Source organism: Alosa alosa, chromosome 13, assembly GCF_017589495.1.
Source record: "Alosa alosa isolate M-15738 ecotype Scorff River chromosome 13, AALO_Geno_1.1, whole genome shotgun sequence".
NCBI classification, from domain to species: domain Eukaryota; kingdom Metazoa; phylum Chordata; class Actinopteri; order Clupeiformes; family Clupeidae; genus Alosa; species Alosa alosa.
The window spans coordinates 20,780,306-20,797,666 of record NC_063201.1 but is presented as its reverse complement, the minus strand read 5'-3'; the positions used below and the strand labels follow the sequence as shown (position 1 = coordinate 20,797,666).

The 17,361-nt window shown below is 43.2% G+C and overlaps 1 protein-coding gene across 3 annotated transcripts in view; it reads left to right on the top strand.

The window, feature by feature from the left end:
• Positions 1 to 436: 436 nt before the first annotated feature.
• arid1aa (AT rich interactive domain 1Aa (SWI-like)) overlaps positions 437 to 17,361 on the top strand; it is a 37,022-nt gene continuing 20,097 nt past the window's right edge. For all 3 annotated transcript variants that reach the window (XM_048260282.1, XM_048260283.1, XM_048260281.1), the window contains exons 1-4: positions 437 to 1,651; positions 13,081 to 13,275; positions 14,152 to 14,931; positions 15,438 to 15,557. In XM_048260282.1, the coding sequence (XP_048116239.1) occupies positions 746 to 1,651; positions 13,081 to 13,275; positions 14,152 to 14,931; positions 15,438 to 15,557 (2,001 nt within the window). In that variant the 5' untranslated portion in view covers positions 437 to 745. The remainder of the gene's footprint in view (positions 1,652 to 13,080; positions 13,276 to 14,151; positions 14,932 to 15,437; positions 15,558 to 17,361) is intronic.

Below are 17,361 nucleotides of genomic sequence, written 5' to 3'. Positions count from 1 at the left end.
TGTATTCCACAATACTGCTATTTAATTGGGCCACAAAGAAAAAGCAAATACATCTTAATGTTGAATAGGCCTACACCACAAGTATAACATTGTCCCATTAAAAAAGAAAATAGGCTACTATTTCATTTGTGACATGTTGAAATTAAGTCTACCATCTTAGACAAAAATAAACAAATCAATAGCCTAGTTAGACACATCCCTTTGAAGTGTGCTGCTAATTTTGGTCAAAAACTGCTCCCTCATCTGAACTGAAAAATACAGTTTATTCTCAGCTCTATGACACAACTATTTTGATTTCCATACACTACTACATTCATATTATAATATATTACTGTAATACACCAATGAAAGCAGCAATTTCACACGTTATTGTTACGCAATGTCAAGTCCCCCCACTAAGTCCGTTCCGTCGTCTAACGAAAATCCAGTCCGTGTTTTACGTGTGTCAATGTACCTCAGTAAAATGGCTGTATCTCGCTGAGCCTCGTGCTGATCTGATCCATTCCTCGGCTGTAGTCTAGTTCTGTAATAGAACCCCCCACAAATTTGTCGGTAAATTCATTTCTGGGATTTGAAATTACGTGACCAAGTGCTCTCAACACGGAACCTGAGTGGAAGCCGGATTCAGTCCGGTGCACGGGGTGGGAATGAGTCAGGACACGGATAAATTGTGGTAAACTATTGTATTTACATTCAATGTTTAGCGTTTGATTGTGACTGACTCGCCGAGAGGGAGAGGGGTATCATGGCCGCTCAGGTCGCCAGCGCTACCACTCTCAACACCAGCCCGCCCTCCGAACTGAAAAAACCGGATCGAGACCCAAAGGAGGAGTCGGTACCGGGAGAGAAGCAGCAGGAAAATAAGGAAGCGGGATTAGAGAGTGGATCTCCGGGCCGGGGGGAACTGCAGGACGGGGCCGATGTGGGAAATGCAGGGGGAGGAGGAGAGTCGGAGATGAAGAACGGTAACGGGAATCCGTCTCGGGTAAATAATAATCAGAATGATTCCGCGGGAGCCGACGGGAATAATCATCCCGGGATGGTACACCATCACGCATCCGCTTTTCCGCCACCTTCATATGGTTACAGTCCGCACTACGGCCGGGCCCCTTTTCATCAACATGGCGGACAACAAAGCCCTGGCATGGCAGCTGCAGCGGGGCCAGCCGCGCTGTCGAGCAACTTGATGGACCCATATCAGCCCAACTCTCATGATCACAGCTTTCCCAATCACCAGTTCAACAACTACAGCCCATTCCCGAACCGAACCCCCTATCCCGGTCAAGGATACGCAATGAACTCCCCGCGAAACACTCAAGCTCAGGCGGCAGGGGGGCAGGCAGCCAAGCAACAGACAGCGGGAGGATCTGCTATGGCTGCATCATACAATAACCCGAGATATAACATGGGAAATCCGCAGCCCACTGCCACCCCAACTCTCAACCAACTTCTAACCTCCCCAAGCTCAACGAGGGGCTACCCAAACTACCCACCAAGCGATTATAACAACCAGGAAGGGGGTAATAAGGGACCAACAGATTTGGGCAGTAGCGGCCAGTATGGTGGGGGCCATCCGGGTTGGCAACAAAGGACACATCACCCGCCACCCATGAGCCCGGGAAGTACAGGGCAACCACTGGGTAGAAACCAGGTAAACTTTAATTTTCAGTACATTTTTCTCGAGCTTATTTTTCGTTGGTTTGGTCCTAATGTAGTGCATAACGTAATGGCCTAGGCATTGTCTATCTAAGACGCTCTAAAATGGCTGCCTCCCTGTTTTTTTTAATACACCACCTCATTTAACAGTATTTATTTCACATGAATAACGTTCCTTCCCAATGACGAAGTTGCATATAATATTGGTGCTTTGTTAAACGTATATCAACGATTAGTTTTGAGTGAATGAAAGTCGCCATAAGGACATTAAACGTCAGATAAGGCGTATTTAGCCAACTTGTTTTTCACGAAGGCGGCTTAAATACAATTAAATTGTTATTCACTACATATACACAGTTGGGGATATGTTTGTCTTCGTGTCTATCAACTGAAACACTAGCTTACTGATGAAAATATGGTTTGTGGAAAGTTTAAAGGTGTTGGTTAAAACGGTGCTTAAACTCTAAGCTAACCTGGGTGCTCATTTGCAAGGCCTGAAAACCTTAGCTTGCTAGCTTTCCTTGCTAACTGTCTCGATCACGAGACATTTGTATGGTTGACCAGAAAGGTCTACAAAATATGTGTAGACGTCGCAGTTTCTTGTCTGGTAGCAACCTATTTGTACAGAAAGAGAAACTATTAAACGGCGGATAACAGGTTTCTACGACTTCATTTGGCACGCGTCAAAGCGTTATACAGCTTGTAAACATTAGGCAAGTGATTTCAGTAAGTGCAGATTGGTTTGCTCTGGGATTTGAATTGTGGAGGTAAAATCCTTCTGTCAAAGCCAGGAGACAGTTGGTCTTGGGTTGACATGCTAGCTGTGATCTGATTGGTTCCCCATCCTGTGCTCTTAGCCATTTATAATTGCATATGATGTAACGCAGTAACAATTCCTGATTAGTACCTTTATATACTCCTGACACATATGAAGGGTGACTGCGTTCCCCCTTCTTTTTACCATTTCATGATGCTGATAGATTTTATGACCTCATGTCCATTAGTCAGTCTCCCCTAACATGCTTAAATGGCAACTGATTGCTAAAAAATAGCAGACCCCAAGGAAAGAGAAAACATTGTGTAATTTTATACCAAACACTGTAGAAGGCTTCATTTTGGCCCTAATGTTTTGACACACGCTGATTATTTCACATACCTTTTCAAGGATGCATACCTGTGCAATAGGTATGCTGAAACAAATTAGCCAAACATGTATGCCATAATTGACATTTACATGGGCAAGCTGCTGTTCCTTATTTGAGTACCTGCAAGGGTGGTAACATTTTCAGAAAGGATTGTGGGGGAACTGATAAGTCAACAGTGCACTGCTTCAGATTATGATTTCATAGTATTCAGTTTTGCAGTGAACTTTCACTTTGGCTAGATTCCGTCTTCTTATTCCTGTCTTATACACTTAGCCTTAAATAGGTCTACATTCAAAGTCTAGCCTAGTGTTTCAAATAACGTATGTCGTTACAAAAGTATGAAACATGCAGATGTGTTTTGGCTGTTGTGGCTTAGTTGGTACACTGCTTGTATCATGCCTGATTTCTTGAAGTGTGTGTGTGTGTGTGTGTGTGTGTGTGTGTGTGTGTGTGTGTGTGTTAAGTGTGTTTTTGAGAATTCAGTGTGCTTGCAGGTCATGCTGTAATTTTCATATCTAGGTTGACCAGATACAGAAGAATATTTTGTGTTTGTGTCAACATGGAGAACTTTTATGTTATGAATCAAGTAACATAATGTTATGGACTAAGTAGCAGATTTAGTTGAAAGTTTCAAAAGCTTTTTTCCTCCTAGCTAGTTGTGAATGTGGCAAGTCTCACGCCAGTCTTTTAAGTAATGTTATGAACACCACTCTTAGTTATGCTCCAGAAATGTAGATTCTTGTTACAAGAAATGTGTAGTCATCCTAGTAGCTGGTTGAACTGAAGTGCAGACGACAGAAATGGTTGATGTGGAAGAAAGTTGTGTGGAAGAACATCTTGCCATCTGCATTAGTCAACAAAACAGAAATGGAAATTAAATTAAGTAAACACCATAGACAACAGAGAGTTCAGCGAGAATATGTCATGTAATTAAGCACACAAGTGAAGTACACTGTGTATTTTACATAATGCTGCGTATCACAGGCGGGATGTTTGGGTCCAGAGCAGAGAACAGTCCCAGTTTAGTCAGGTGAGTTTGTGTGTGCACATGTGTGCCTGTCTGTTGGGCTATGGTCCCCAGTTACAATCTGTTAGGTATAGCTTAGTTGGCCTGCACACACTAGAAGGACTCAGAGACTAGGCTAACTCAGCATTTTAAAGAAAGTAAACATGTGTATTAAAGCGCTCAGCTATTGGGTCTATTACCTGCTCCCACTCTACCAGTACCATGTTCTGGATCATGCACCCCAAATGTTTGTTGAAATGTAAGTGCTTCCCCATCTGCCTTTCCTACAACTGCTGCTTTCTGGTAGAACATGTGGCTTCAGGTGTGTCCTGATCACAAATTGAGTGGCAGGGTGGTTACCTTGTTGGTGTTTGATATAGTACTTCTAGGTTATATTACCTTTTAGTTTTGTGTGCAAATTCAGATTGCACTGTAACTGTAACGGCACTTTTAATGCATTGTCTCTAGCTAGGTCATGGATGTTGTAAAGAAAATACATGAAACAATTAGTTTGATTCTCAAATTGCTATCTTGTAGGTTTTCAGATGGTATACATTGTGAATATTTATATAAGTGTTTCAGCCACAACTACAAACTTTTGGAAATTAAAACTTTCAAAAAATCCATTGTATCTGATGGTATGTTACTTGTATATTAGGCCTACTTCAATTGTAAAAGAAAGGACTTTGGCTATATTGTAAAGTAGGTTAAATAAATTGCATTATGGAAGGTTAAAACGACACACACAGGTAAACATTATACACACATGTGGCTTTGAATGGGTTTACAGACTACAGAGAGGTCTGTGAAATTTTAGATGTTAGTCATATGCATGTTATCTGCAACATGGAACAGACCATACTGTAGAAATGATGATTTATTCAGGTTTTATGTATTGACTCTGTTATGCACTTGTGAGTTGGGGCCCATAAACAGTAGGCTCTACAATTTCAGAGTCCGCAGAAATCCCAGGGCATCTTGTTAAATTTTCTCTGTGCTCCATGCTGGTCTTAAATGTTTTCCATTGAGCTGGCCTTCTGATTGTGGAAGTAAGATCTGCATCCTGTTGCAACACAGGCTAACCTTTTTTCCCAGGTAACAGCAGCTGTTGAGATCTCAGAGTTCTCTGGTGAGCCTTCACATAGAAACTCACATTTTCAAAATGAATTTGGTTGTAACAGTTCAGCTCTCTTGGTCTGTAAGACCATTCTTCGGCCTTTGGGTTGGAATACCCTTTAAGTGTTTAATATTGAGATCAAAGGAGTGTGTGTCTAGTCTGCTTGGTTGCTGTATGTGTGTGTGTCCTGGATGTCAGAGCCCTCCTATAAGATTGTGTTTTCTGGGAAGGTGAGGTCCCAGCCCACCAGAGGGCCAGATGGCGGCTGACAGAAGAGACCCGTCCTTGGGGTGCTTGTCCTCACCGCTCCCTCCTCTTCCACCGGTTCCCTAGCACTCGTGCTCTTGACGGGCTGTCTGAACCAGAGCCTTTTTCTAGTGTGAAAAGAACCCTTTAGTAATCAACAAAAAGAGCAGGGTCCTCACAGTCCAGCCTGGAAGCTTTTTACCACACACTGAAGGCACTGCAGGTTCCAGACTAGTGATTGTCTTAATCTTCTCAAGGCACCCTGGTTTCCTTTCGAGTTGCATAGAAAGCAAAGAAGACTGACACTTGTGACCTGTATGGTTTTGCAAATAGGTCTGCTAAAAGATTGTGCTCATAGATGCACAAGTAACACTGAAGCTTGATGAGGCAGGACCTCAAATCAGCCAATTTAGCCTGCTCACATGTTTGTGTTGCGTTACAGGTGGATCTTACTACATGCTGCACAAAGTCAAAAATGTCCCGTTCATTTTGGCAATTAGATATTTGTGAGGCTGCAATAGTCGTTCTAAGCCCCTAACGGCACAATTTAATGTTTGTAGTTAGCATCAGTGTAGAAAACAATGTTGCCAATTATTGTGTTGTCTTGGTTGGTATTTTCTTAAAGCTGCAGTTGTCAAGGGCTTGTGGACAATGAGGACTGCAGCTTGACCAGCTCCTTTGCATTGTTCATAGCTTCTGTACCTGTTTGAGTTTTGCACAACAGTACAGCCATACAATCTTCCATGGGCGTAAGGGAGCACGTCACGTTGATTTGGCTGAGATGAGCTGAGACTGCTTTCTCCTTGGACTTGGTGTGCTCCAAATCGCAACTCACTGAATACCGTATAACAGCTACAGCTTGATAATGGATATGTTTATAATTTTCAGTTTAACGCTAGATAGTAAACTGAAGATGGTATTTTATTTGTGCATATTTATCAGTTAACAGGAGTTTGAGTGTGATGTGTTTTGGGTTTGATGGGTAGATCGCATGCACACGTGTGTGTGTGTGTGTGTGTGTGTGTGTGTGTGTTAGAATCAGCCTGTTACAGTTGTATACTAGTAGTTACAAGGTGTGTGTGTGTGTACAGGCAATATTGCAGTGCTGATATTTCAATTCAGGAATGCTGTGTGGTTCTATAGGGAAAGCAAGTGACCTGGAAACATTGGTAGCAACTAGGAGATGTTTTGAAAGGTGACAGTTGTACACTGTAAGAAGGTGGGTGACCGGATTTGGAGTTCTTACGTAGTTGTAGTTAGTAAGTGAAAATGTGTAGGCCTATGGAACACATTTGTTCAGTGTATGCTATTAGTGAGAGAGGCTATAGATAGATAGAGATAGAGAGAGGCTGGTGTAGATGGATATGTACAAGCACACAATCGGACAGTGTGTCTGTTTGGCTGATGAGTCCAGAGCAGCAGCTCACCACATCAGGTCCACCGCTACCAGACTACCTCCCTCCCACCCACATCCACCCCTTCCACGTCCCCAGCCGCCCCCACGGCCAATCAGACGCCGATGCCGGCGGCATCTCCCCTGCCAACAGATCCTTCACTTTATCTTATGCAGATTAGCCATGTGCCTGCCCTTATTTATTTCATTTCATTATGTGCAAGTTGCCAAATGTCACGGAAGGCTCGTTCTCACCCCCTTCCTCCCCTCCCAGCCTCTCTGCACGCATTCCAAAGAAAACAACAAAAAAGGGATTTGACTTCTCGCTCACACACACACACACACATTTGTCCTCTCTGCCTCTTTTATTCATTCTTTCTTTCCCCCTCCTTCCATCATCCCTCTTCCCCACTACAGATGGATATGTTCTTCTCCCACATGGTTTAGGCCATATATTTAGAGCTGGGATTAAATACGTACATTTGAAGTGATCATAGTGAGAATTCAATTTGATTGGGCCCATTTAATTCGATAGCTCATTCTCTTGGCTGTGATATGTCAAGTATAGCGCTGAGCCAGATTTTTTACTTTTTAACCAAACCAGTGTTTGTTCACTGTCTGCAACTTTATGTTAAATGGCACTTTCGTTTTTCCGTAGCGTTCCATTTAGGTGTGTGTTAGGGCCTGGTGATCGGGTAGCAATGGAAACAAACCAGTCTCTAAGGAAGGTCTATCTGAGGACCTCCATATCTCCCCTCTTGGATATGGAGAAAATGGAACATTACCTACATAACCAGCCATCTGTAGAACTGAGCAGAGAATCAGGTGTGTGTGTGTGTGTGTGTGTGTGTGTGTGTGTGTGTGTTCTACCCTTGATTGGACTCTTTCCATGCACAGGGGGCCAAGGTTCTAAAAATAGCCGACTACCCATGGTACACACACACCAAGTCTGCATAATTATGATCATAATCATAATCACGATTGCATTGGTCAATAGTGAGGCCTTGATTTTAAAAAAAGAAAGAAAATAACCAATAAACTTTAAAAATACCGGGAACTGACTACTCAGTTGTGGGATTTTCAGCTGCATGCCTGTGGTGCTTGTGAATAATTTTACTTCATTATTCCAGTTTTATATGATTTAAATCCTCTTTAGTGAAGTTGGGTACTATCCGTTTAGCTTTTTGTGTTGAAAAGAGAAGCTGCCTACTGGATAGTAGGACTGCTTTTGATATTTATATCGTATTGCCACTGCCGGCAAATATCAATTTTTTAGCCATTAAGCTGTGCAAAAATGTCTATACAACTGACTATTTCAGTATTTTTTTATTACAGTAATTTCCTGTATATTATCCGCATTGTCTATATAAGCCGCAGGACAGTGTCTTATGCAAGTTAAAAGAAACGAAACCATATTAATACCATATTAACTGGCCCTGTGTATTAACCTCATAGCTGAAGAAATTTTGCAAAACCAATGTATAAACCGCGGCTAATAGTTGGGAAATTATGGTATTTGTCTGCTAAATTATCAGTATAATGTGATCTACATATTATACTGCCCAGGTGGTACACAGGAAATTGCGTTTCCAGCTTTTATTTTATATTTTCAGTAAAAAGTAGTGCAATATTTATTGTATTGTATTGTATTGTATTGCAATATATTGTGATGCATCATATGTAAGGGTGGTCTGTTCACAGAAATGAATGCATTAATTTCTGTGAACAGACCACCGTGGAGTCCATTATCCCGCTTATTCCACTGTTGCCACTTGCGTTGTGTTCATTTCCTGTTACAAATTAAACGTTTTAATCGCTAAAACTGTCTTGTGTGTAGAACTAAGATTCTAAGATTCTAATGAACTTTAGCTTTGAAACATCGCTATTTTACTTAGCCTGCTGTCATCCATCTAGGTAAAAGCCACCTCCGTCATATGCTACATTGTTGCTATGTTCTGAACATCTACATTTTACAGCTCGGATGCAACGTGACCGCTCATTTAAACTTCACAACGAGTTTGGCGAATTAATATACAAGTGTGATACGGCCAAAAAAATATATCTACTTATATATTACACATAGGTGTGCAAATACCGTGTTTCCCATACATTGACTTATTTGTGGCGTCCCACCACAATATCAACATTGACCACCACACAATGATTTTCCAGGTTGTACTATATTGTGCTTAAATCTGGTTAGCATCATAACCACGCTATGCTAATTTGTTAAAAAGTGTTGTATTCAAGTTAATTCTGCAAACCAACCACCACAAATGGAATTCAATTCTGTGGGAAACACTGAAATAACATATGGTTAATGGTCGTTCTAAATTACGTAGGACAATGGGAAATTCAACCAAGCAGTGAAATAAGGTATCGTATCAACTCGTGACCCAGGTATCGTGATGCGTATCGTATTGGGAGGTCCATGCCAATACACAGCCCTATTCGATAGTGTTATGTCACTATCCAGTAGGGCTGTGTATTGGCATGGATCCACAATAGTAGTGCCTAGTGGTGTGTGAGTTTGATCAGGAGCTAACTCAGTCTGGTGGCAGGATGATTGGGTTTGTTTAAGATACTGTTATGCCTTTTGTAAATATCTTGGATAAAGATTTAGATTATTATTTAGAAGATAAAGATTTCCTGTATTTGTAGTAGCTGATCAGTGTGGTGGAAAATGTCCCTCAAGTGTTAAGAGTTTTTGCGCCATGTTGACTCTGAAACCCTGAAATCATTGAAGTGGGAGTTGGGGTGAAATATTAATATATTTTAAATTGAAATCAACGAATACATTTAGTATATAGTGAAGCTGGCTATTAATTGTGCCTCTCACAACTCTGGTTATTTAAGAATATTTTGAAAATTCCTGTGACAACACAATGAACACGTACCAACGTCTTAAAAGCACTATGGGCAGCTGTACAATGAATGTATAATTAAAAAGTAGCCCAAGAAATAATATTTGTAGATGTATTGTATTGTGAATATTGAACTGAAGCTTGAATTTCAAAAATGTATCATAAATCCAAGTGCAACGTGAGAGCAGAAAAATCACAATTAGATATTTTCCCTCAAATCTTTCAGTCCTTGTTGGAGAGTTTGATTGCCCACAGGTTTGCCCACAGGTTTGACAGGACTGGCATGCCTGTGTTTTATGGTCCTGTTAAATGTCTGTTCCCCTCCGGAAAGAGATGTACTGGAAGCGATTGCCTATTGGGCTGGACCGAGTCCTGTGATGCTGATTTGAAAGCTGCAGTTTGCGCTTTACGCCTTTTGTCCTCTAGCTGCCCATTCAGTATTTGCCTTAAAAACGTGGGTGTTTGTATGCACTGCTGTTCATGGCGGTGGTAGCGTAGTGGTTAAGGAGCTGGGCTAGTGTGCAGTTGCCTGAAAGTTGCGGGTTCAATTCCCGTCTTCCACTGTTGTGCCCTTGAGCAAGGCACTTAACCCCAAGTTGCTCCGGGGACAATGTAATCCCTTGTAATGTAGCTGACATATGTAAGTCACTTTGGACAACAGTGTCTGCTAAATGAGTAAATGTAAATGTAATGCAGTCCCATCTCTTGCGTTCCTTCTACAGTGGCTCAGACGGAGCATCAACAATCCCAGCCAATCAGCACAGGGCTTCAGGAGCATAGAAGGGCCAGGTGTAATATGCTAGGGTTCTGTGCTCAAATATCAACAACCTTTCTTGAAATGAAAACCCAGTTCAAAACTGCATCTTTAAAAGATGAGTTCATGAGGTAGGCTAGGCGACGTGTGCCTTTGACTTGGGTGTCTGTCTACTTTAATGCCTTTTCTGGTGGTGTGATGAAGGCCTCTAAAATTCTCTTTGATGTTGATTGCTTGAGGAGATTTAGGAGCAAGAAATAGACCTATTTGCAAAACATACCTTTGCAGGCAATAGCTGTGTGTCTAAACCTATATTTTGACTGTGCAGCGATTGCATGGCTAAGGGTGTTTTCAGTGTATAGGTCCTACTGGAGCAGGTAAATGGAATCAGGGAGACCTGTTTAAGAACATAATGCATGTGTTGTAATTGGCATAGCCATTGTGTCCTAGTGTCCATGGCTAGATGTGCAATTGTCGTTGTACATGATTGGTAGGTAAAATGGCACCTTCCAGGTTAAAAACAATTCAGTTTCATGCAATTGAAAAGGACAAGTAGGCTATAGGGGGTGCAACTTGGCGTTCTTGGAAATTTTCAGAGCTTATCTTCTCTCCGCGGAAACCTGTGTAAAGATTTGGATCAGAAGGCAGAGTGCTAGAGAAGGCTACTACCTTCAGTCAAGGCGGTGCATACCTCCTCTCACTCACTCACTCACTCACTCACTCACACACTCACACTCACACACACACACACACTCTGCCTTCCTCTTTCCTTCCTTCCTCTGAAGAGTTGTCCACCAGGCGTAGGACCTCTCCCTCTGTGGCTGGTGTCATTCATTCAGTGCCAAGATTGCCTCCTTTTAAAAAAAATAAAAAAGAGAGGGAGAGCGCAGAAAAAACTCAGGAAAAGCTGGCTTGGCCCTGGCTCAAACGGGAGCGCAGCTGGGATGTGTTAAATATTCGGCAGACTGCCCTCTGTTTGAGATGAGTTATATATAGCCGTGGTCGACTTCCTTAACTAAGGCTGTCTAAGGTAACGTGCAGGTTAATGAGCGTGGGAAAAACACATGCCGTGTTTTTTTTTTTTTTTTTTTTTTTCTCCCTTTGGTCTTGTGCCACCTTTTCTTTTCTGTTTTTCTTTTCTGTCTTTCCAAGGTGGATAACTGCCATTTGGGGTTGCTCCTCTCAGAGCCTCTTTTCCACTATGATGGAACTTATATCCAGGCCTCACAAACAAATGTTGTAATCTTTCACAAATGTTTCACACATGCTGTAACTTTTTTGTGTGCTTTTCTCCAACAAGACCAAGGCCCAGTTTAGGGCCTTTGCCACCTTTTTAGCATCCAATCCTTTCCAGGTCCTTTTTTGCGAATGAATAATTATGTGGGTGGAGTTTGCATAGAGGATGTTACTTGGTCAAACACTGGCTTAACAGAATAATTGGCAGTTTCTGCCATGGATGGTTGCATGCATCCAGGGTCCGGTCTGGATGCACAGAATCAAGTCACACCAGTGCAGAAAACAGGAACCTCGCAAAAGCTGTCGGGACTGATGAGGGGACCAAGCATTATTTGTTTGGAGACTGTGGTTGGAGAGTTTGTGTTGTGAACTTGTCAATTGTATGTGTTTACAGCTTTGCTGAGTGCAGCTCATACTTGCACAGACACGGGTGAGAAACAGCAACCAAATAAATAAACTAGTACTCGGATATTGACCTACTTTAGAAATTGTGTTTTCCGTGTGCAACGTCAAAAAAGTTTGTTTCTGATGGCCGTGACACCTTTCTTGTGACCTGATTATTTTGATTAATCTTTTTATTTTGTGTTTTTTGAATAGTCTCTGGTCTGCACTTTGCCCTCAAACCTGTAGCATTTGTAAGCTACACATCAAGCCAGCGCTGGCCAGAAATGTGATGGCAAGCCTCTCAGCGTGTACTTCTAATGTGTTGACACCCTCGATGTGCCTGCTCCTTGAGTTCTTCAGACCTTTTGATTTGTTAAATGCAGAGGCATCGTATCTTGATTAGTGAAATAAAATGCAATAAAAAATGCTTAGTGAAATGAGAAGAAATAAGTGCTGCTTTCATGCACATGTTGTAGGATTAGATGATTTTGTATGCCAGGGGACATCACTCATATTGTGCATATAGTTTAGAATCTGGAACGGGTATGTGAAGGTGCTAGTTTTAACGTTCAATGGTGACTTGATACCTCGAAGCATCTTGGCTGTCAGACTGATCATATTCTGGAAGGCTTTACACCTCTGACCTCTGATAAAAACATATTGCATGCAAATGGGGGAGAAGCCTTTATGTGTGGTTTAGGAGAGAAACACTTGCAAACCTGTAGGGCTGAAAGATGAATCAAGTTTTTAATCAAAATCACTATTTGAACAAATAAAATTAGCAAGTCGCCTAGGGTGCAATTAATTGTGTAGCTCACGACTGATTATTTGTGTTTACCAGAAGTGATGTACCAAAGCAAATAAAGGTACTAGGCAAAATCTATCGTCGAGCAGTTGCTACCTCCTGAGGCAACAACACAAACATGTAGCAATATTTGAAAATGCTCCAAAAGCAGCAGTACGATGAATGTGCTGCAAACAAAGACTTGCAAACAAAGAAGTGTAAGCAAACAACTATTAGAGACAGTTTTTAATTTGTTATATAGTGCATATTGAACTGAAGCTTGACTTTCAAAAAATTATATTGCCAATCAAATTGGTATTTTTCTTGAATAGTCCAGCCAAGTTGAAGTTTAACCGTTTCTTGTCTTCTCTCTCTCCCCCTCTCTCCCTACCCTCTAATTTTCTCTCTCCTCCCTCTTTGCCTCTCGCTCTCTCGCTCTCTCTCTCTCGCTCCTCTCTCTCCCCCTCTCTTCGCTACCTGACCTCCTTATGACAGCCACCAGGCTCCATGGAGCAGATGAAGATGAGGGGTCAGCCGTATGGCGCAGGCAGCCCCTACTCCCAGCAGCCCCACCAGGGCCCCCCTCCGGGCGCCCAGCAGGGAGGACCCTACCCTGGACAGAGCTACGGCCCACCAGGGCCTCAGCGCTACACCATGGGCATGCAGGGACGCATGCAGTATGGACAGCAGGTCTGTAAGCACTGGTTTAAATGTGCTGTTTTGTTTCTTTGTTCATTCCCTAATGTCTAGAGTCTATACCAAGACAGATTCAGAACGAGGGCCCCTCTCTGTTCTAGGTCTGCATCATTTATCCATGCAGCTTCTAGTGTTGCACGGTGTACCGATACTAGAAAGGTATCACGATGCCTTCATGCAAAAAACGATGTTTTTAGAATCGATACTTACTTTATTAAAATAATAGCGTTCGGTGTCTGTGTGGAGTGCTCCCACTCTCCATGCTCCTTCCACACATGTAGGCAAGTGGGCGCGTCAAGCAGGCAGCTCTGAGTGAGTGAGTGCGCAGCCAACGTCAACAGAAGTTCTTTGCTGACAGTCTTCGACTTGTGGATAAAAAAAAAATTAAAAAAAAGGTCGAAGTGAAATCTGGATCGATTTCAGATACATTGCTGATAGTGAAGGCAAGCCAACAGGTACACAGAGGCCCATCTGTAAAATTTGTTTCAAAGTCATTCAAAAGCAAGTAGGCTACGCAAACTTGGCTAAGCACCTCTCAGGCATATCCCAACATTTTTAAAGAGACCAAAGAACGACTGGTTAATGAATAGGCTATAGAAAACAACACTACATGATTAGTGCCAAATTCATCTCCTCAGTTTTAAACTAGGCTCACAGCCTAAGTGAAACAAGTGTGTTTTTATCGTGACAACACTGGCAGCTTCAGGGAATCTCTGATAATACCCGAAGTCATAATTTTGGTACCGTGACAACACTAGCAGCTTCAGGAAATCTCTGAAAACCCAAGTGCTTCTTTAGTTTAGCACAGTGGCTCTTTTGGCATGGCTCCCCATTCTTGCGTCCTAACTACTGCCTGTTGCTTCTGTGCAGATGGCCACTTATGGCCAACAGGGACCAGGCGGATATGGAGGGCAGGGCCAACAGGGACCAGGCGGTTACGGAGGACAGGGCCAACAGCCCTACTACAGCCAGCAAGGCCAGCATCCCCACGGGGGTCAGCAGCCGTCTCCGTACCCCCAGCCCCCTCCCACGCAGCCGGGCGCTCAGGGCCCCTACCCCCAGCAGCCGCACCCTTCCCAGCCGCCCTCAGCGCATGGCCCGGGTGGACCCCCCTACCCACAACCCCACATGCCTCCCCACGCCCAGGGCCCCATGGGGGGAGGGCCCTCGCAGGGACCCCCTCAGTCCCAGCCGCCGTACGCCCAGCAGACTCAGCAGGCACAACAAGCTCAGCAGGCGCATCAGGCGCAGCAGGCGCAGCAAGCGCAGCAGGCGCAGCAAGCTCAGCAGCAGCCACCCCAGGCCAGTCAGTCCCCGTACCCGTCGCAGCAGCAGCAGCCTCCGAGCCAGCCGCAGTCACAGGCGAGCTCCCAGGCTCCGCCTGCCTCACAGACCCAGGCCAGCTACCCTCCCCAGCAGGGCCCTGTCCCGCCCTCGTCCCAGCAGACACCAGCCCAGACCTCCACGGCCTCTTCCCAGCAGGCCCCGGGCCATGGGCAGTCTGGGCCCTACTCCCAGAATGCTCAGCAGCAGCCTCCGCAGCAGCGGCAACCTCCACCAGAGCAGCAGCAGCAGCAACAACAACAACAGCAGCAGCAGCAGCAGCAGCAGCAGTCACCTTATCAGCGATTTCCCCCTCCACCTCCTCAGGTAGTCATCAGTTTTAGTGCATTTTATGTATATGTGCATGCAAGAGATAGGTGTGTATATGGGAGGAGTATTGTTTGTATTGTTTATACTAATTATCTGCTTTGCAGTTTAAAGACAATCGTGGGAGCAGTTTAGTATGTGTTGGCTAAGTTGATAATAAGTCCCAATGTCTCTCATTGAATCTACCTTTATTTTCAAAGCATCTGCATGTTGGTCGACAGCACAATTGATTAATATCAATTATTAATATGTTTTGAGGTAAATAATATTAGTGTTTGTGTGTTGGTGGAAGATATGCATATATATATATATCTATATCTATCTTTCCCTTCTACTCATCTGGTTATTCTTCCTTCTCTACAGAGTTGGATTTGTGTTTGTCACTGTGGTGTGCTTTCAGAGTTCCTGACACATTCTCTCCCCTTTCTTCTCCTTCTCCTCCCCCTCTTCCTCCTTCCCCTCTTTCTCCTCCATCATCTTCCTCCTCCTCCTCTTCCTCATAGCAGGAGCTCTCCCAGGAGTCCTTCAGCTCCCAGTCCAGTGCCCCGGCCTCCAACCAGCCGCTGGCCTCCAGCAAGAGCGCCTCCGAGGATGCTGGGATGCAGGGACGGCCGTCCAGCCTCCCCGTGAGTTACGCACACGCCTCCATTTTTCCTTTTCCTCTTTCTCATCCTCTCCTCGCCCTTCTTCTTAACTCTCATGCACTCAGACCCGCTCACTGCTGTCCTGCATCTGCTATCCTATCTCCTGTGGTCTCTCTCTAGACCCCCCTGGTCCACTCTCTCTTGTATTCAATTAAAGCCATCCCTGTGTGTCAGCACCCGCCGGTGAATTTGGTCAACTTACCAGCCACTGTAGTGGGTAAGAGAGAGCTAGCATACCACAAATATGGAGTCAAAAATGAAAAATTAAGAAAGTGTCTCGTGGGATCATGTAATGTTATCAGTAACCTAGAAGAGTAAATCGCGCTGATTTGAAGTTACCCTTATGATACCAGTGAGCAACAGTCTCCCCGTAGCATGGCGCAGTGCTTTACTTTTTGACACTATAATAGGCACTCAAAGTGCGTCCAAATTCACCTATTCTTCTCTGTTGAATTTCTCGAGAGGTATTCATCAAACAGAAGAGCCTTCTCTCAGCTTTTAAACTGTGCTAGTTAGCCGCTAGTTGCTGTGATAAACGGTTCACGAGAATAACTTAAAGACATTTCAAGAAATGTAATCATTATTCTCTGTGCCCATCTCCACATCCATTTGCCTTGGTGGAATATCTCAAAAACTCTTCATACAACACATAACAAACCATATATCAGAATAAACAGCAGACCTTACCGAACACAGAGCTTTAATGCATTCCCATGTATAATTAGCAGTTCCAGGGTAATCCGGTTTTGAAATGAATTGTAGCAAATTTCATTTGTCTCCAACTTTGGCCTTTAAACATTTCTTAAAACTGGGCTGTGCTTACATTGCCCAGATATCTGTAAATATTAGAAATAGAGAATATATAGCTCATGGTTAAGAGTTTGTCAATGTATTCTTAATGATTTATTTTCACAACATGCTAAGCATGCATGTATTTACAACATTTTCTTACAACTGAACTGTGCTTAAATTGGTCAATGCATGATTTCATAACTGAATATAGCCTAGATATCTGTAAATATTAAAATCAAATGATGTAGGCTACACAGTATAGTTAGATCAAGTTGGAAAGCTCCATAACTCACGCCAAAGGATTGTCTTAAAGGAGCCACACCACTTTTATGACACCATATGAATGCTGTTTTATGTGACCTTTAGTTTTGTTGCTACTGTGCATGGAGGACAGGCCAATTTTGAGTTCTGTCCAACATTGGTGGTAGGTTTAGAGAAAAATTCAGCACATTTTAATCGTGTCGCAATAATGCCGATAACCGTGATCATTTAGGTTACTATAATCATGATATCACATTTTCATACCGTATCTTTAGTGGCTGGTGAAAAAGTTGAGAGGTTGGTAGATTTTGGAATCTACCAGCCACAGTGGCAGGCCCCCAGTGTGTGCTGGTTTGGCAACTGTTATTTCAGCAAGTGGCGGCCCCACCACTCACATTATATTATATTATATTATTTTATTTATTATGTCTGCATGTTGTGTCATTTTGTTGTTTCTGATCAAACCCTGGTTGTGAAATGTTCTGATTGGTGGTACATGAGAGAAGCTAGAAAGATAATGTTGGACTTAATATTGAAAAGTCAGAAAGTAATTTGACTTGGAAATATTCAAAGTTCATGAAATTGGTGCATTGTGCCGTCAAGCTTCAGGAAGAGGTTGAGATATAAGCCCAGCTCTCAAGAGCTGTGGGCTCTGATTGGTAGTCACCACAGTGGGTGGAGTGGAGGCATGCAAGCAACCAATCGGAAACCAAAGGACTGACGTCAGGCATTC